At 57.0% G+C, this 3,067-nt stretch overlaps 1 protein-coding gene across 1 annotated transcript in view; it reads right to left on the minus strand.

Moving 5' to 3' along the window:
• Nucleotides 1–1,527: 1,527 nt before the first annotated feature.
• Nucleotides 1,528–3,067, minus strand: part of LOC132208803 (septin-4-like) — a 9,211-nt gene continuing 7,671 nt past the window's right edge. The window contains exon 9 of the mRNA XM_059644141.1: nt 1,528–1,834. Coding sequence (XP_059500124.1) covers nt 1,754–1,834 — 81 coding nt within the window. The 3' untranslated portion in view covers nt 1,528–1,753. The remainder of the gene's footprint in view (nt 1,835–3,067) is intronic.

The following is a 3,067-nucleotide window of genomic DNA, read 5'->3' on the forward strand; positions in this document are numbered from 1 at the left end:
GGATTAACATCAGTACAGATACAGTCAGTAACACAGGGCTCTGGGGGGGAGAGGGGTTACTGAGTGACAGTGTGAGGGAGAGGGATTAACATCAGTAGGGATACAGTCAGTAACACAGGGCGCTGGGGGGGGGAGAGGGGTTACTGAGTGACAGTGTGAGGGAGAGGGATTAACATCAGTAGGGATACAGTCAGTAACACAGGGCGCTGGGGGGGAGAGGGGTTACTGAGTGACAGTGTGAGGGAGAGGGATTAACATCAGTAGGGATACAGTCAGTAACACAGGGCCCTGGGGGGGAGAGGGGTTACTGAGTGACAGTGTGAGGGAGAGGGATTAACATCAGTAGGGATACAGTCAGTAACACAGGGCCCTGGGGGGGAGAGGGGTTACTGAGTGACAGTGTGAGGGAGAGGGATTAACATCAGTAGGGATACAGTCAGTAACACAGGGCGCTGGGGGGGAGAGGGGTTACTGAGTGACAGTGAGAGGGAGAGGGATTAACATCAGTAGGGATACAGTCAGTAACACAGGGCGCTGGGGCGGGAGAGGGGTTACTGAGTGACAGTGTGAGGGAGAGGGATTAACATCAGTAGGGATACAGTCAGTAACACAGGGCGCTGGGGGGGAGAGGGGTTACTGAGTGACAGTGTGAGGGAGAGGGATTAACATCAGTAGGGATACAGTCAGTAACACAGGGCGCTGGGGGGAGAGGGGTTACTGAGTGACAGTGTGAGGGAGAGGGATTAACATCAGTACAGATACAGTCAGTAACACAGGGCCCTGGGGGGGAGAGGGGTTACTGAGTGACAGTGTGAGGGAGAGGGATTAACATCAGTAGGGATACAGTCAGTAACACAGGGCGCTGGGGGGGAGAGGGGTTACTGAGTGACAGTGTGAGGGAGAGGGATTAACATCAGTAGGGATACAGTCAGTAACACAGGGCGCTGGGGGGGAGAGGGGTTACTGAGTGACAGTGTGAGGGAGAGGGATTAACATCAGTAGGGATACAGTCCGTAACACAGGGCCCTGGGGGGGAGAGGGGTTACTGAGTGACAGTGTGAGGGAGAGGGATTAACATCAGTCGGGATACAGTCAGTAACACAGGGCGCTGAGGGGGAGAGGGGTTACTGAGTGACAGTGTGAGGGAGAGGGATTAACATCAGTAGGGATACAGTCAGTAACACAGGGCGCTGGGGGGGGAGAGGGGTTACTGAGTGACAGTGTGAGGGAGAGGGATTAACATCAGTAGGGATACAGTCAGTAACACAGGGCTCTGGGGGGAGAGGGGTTACTGAGTGACAGTGTGAGGGAGGGGGATTAACATCAGTAGGGACACAGTCAGTAACACAGGGCCCTGGGGGGGAGAGGGGTTACTGAGTGACAGTGTGAGGGAGAGGGATTAACATCAGGAGGGATACAGTCAGTAACACAGGGCCCTGGGGGGGAGAGGGGTTACTGAGTGACAGTGTGAGGGAGAGGGATTAACATCAGTAGGGATACAGTCAGTAACACAGGGCGCTGGGGGAGAGAGGGGTTACTGAGTGACAGTGTGAGGGAGAGGGATTAACATCAGTAGGGATACAGTCAGTAACACAGGGCCCTGGGGGGGAGAGGGGTTACTGAGTGACAGTGTGAGGGAGAGGGATTAACATCAGTAGGGATACAGTCAGTAACACAGGGCAGACATAGGTCTGCGCTGGGAATGGCAATTCCCGAACCTGGGAATCGGTGCGAAATGCTCGACACATCTTCCTCAGAGAGTGTCTGACTGCTCTCCCTGAGTCTGTTGTATCTGCTGCTGCATTTTCTCCAGCATCTCCTGCATTCTCCGTAACTGGAAGAGAGAGCACAGGGATGTTTGAGAGGGATGCTCGCAGATGCTCAGCCCTGGAGCGGGAGAGTGTGAGAGTCACGGAGGAGTGTCCTCGAGGAGAACGCCGTTCCTCTTGCCTGCCTCTCTCCTCACTCCCCCTCAGCTCCCACAGTCTCTCTCTCTCTCTCTCTCTCTCCCCTCCCTCCCCCTCTGCTCCCACAGACTCTCTCTCTCTCCTCACTCTCCCTCCGCTCCCACAATCTCTCTCTCTCTCTCTCTCCTCCCTCCCCCTCCGCTCCCACAGTCTCTCTCTCTCTCTCTCTCTCGCTCTCTCTCCTCACTCCACCTCCTCTCCCACAGTCTCTCTCTCTCTCTCGTCCAGCCCAACACAGTCTCTCTCTCCTCCCTCCCTCCCCCTCCACTCCCACAGTCTCTCTCTCATCCACCCCCACACAGTCTCTCTCTCCTCCCCCCCTCGCCCACCACTCCCACAGTCTCTCTCTCTCTCGTCCGCCCCCACACAGTCTCTCTCTCTCCTCCCTCCCCCTCCACTCCCACAGTCTCTCTCTCCTCCCTCCCTCCCCCTCCACTCCCACAATCTCTCTCTCTCTCGTCCGCCCCCACACAGTCTCTCTCTCTCCTCCCTCCCCCTCCACTCCCACAGTCTCTCTCTCCTCCCTCCCTCCCCCTCCACTCCCTCAGTCTCTCTCTCTCTCGTCCACCCCCACACAGTCTCTCTCTCCTCCCTCACTCCCCCTCCACTCCCAAAGTCTCTCTCTCTCTCTCTCTCTCTCTCGTCCACCCCCACAGTCTCTCTCTCTCTCGTCCCCCCCCTTTTGCCTCCTGGTCTCCTCACTCCACTCCCTCATTCTCTCACTGTCCTCCTTTCTCTCTCTTCCTCACTCCCTCTCTCTCACACTCCTAGCCTTCCTCCATCTCAAACTCTGTCAGTCACTTTCTCTCTCTCTGCCTCCCCATCCCGTTCTCTCTGTTCCCCTCCATTTCTTTCTCTCTCTCTCTCTCTCTCTCTCTCTCTCTCTCTCTCTCTCCCTCTCTCTCTCTCCCCCTCCCTCCCCCACCCGCCACCCTGGGATCCGAGCTGAGCCTCGTCTCCTCTCTGCGTTGACCTCCTTGCACGCCCCCCGCTCCCAGTCTGATATCCGGATCCCTCCCACCACCCCCCGACCCCGGTCCTCCCTTCCCCCTCGATCTGACAACAACTCAGCCCCTCATTCGCCCCGTCCACGCTCTCAC

Source organism: Stegostoma tigrinum, unplaced genomic scaffold (assembly GCF_030684315.1).
Source record: "Stegostoma tigrinum isolate sSteTig4 unplaced genomic scaffold, sSteTig4.hap1 scaffold_538, whole genome shotgun sequence".
Taxonomy (NCBI): domain Eukaryota; kingdom Metazoa; phylum Chordata; class Chondrichthyes; order Orectolobiformes; family Stegostomatidae; genus Stegostoma; species Stegostoma tigrinum.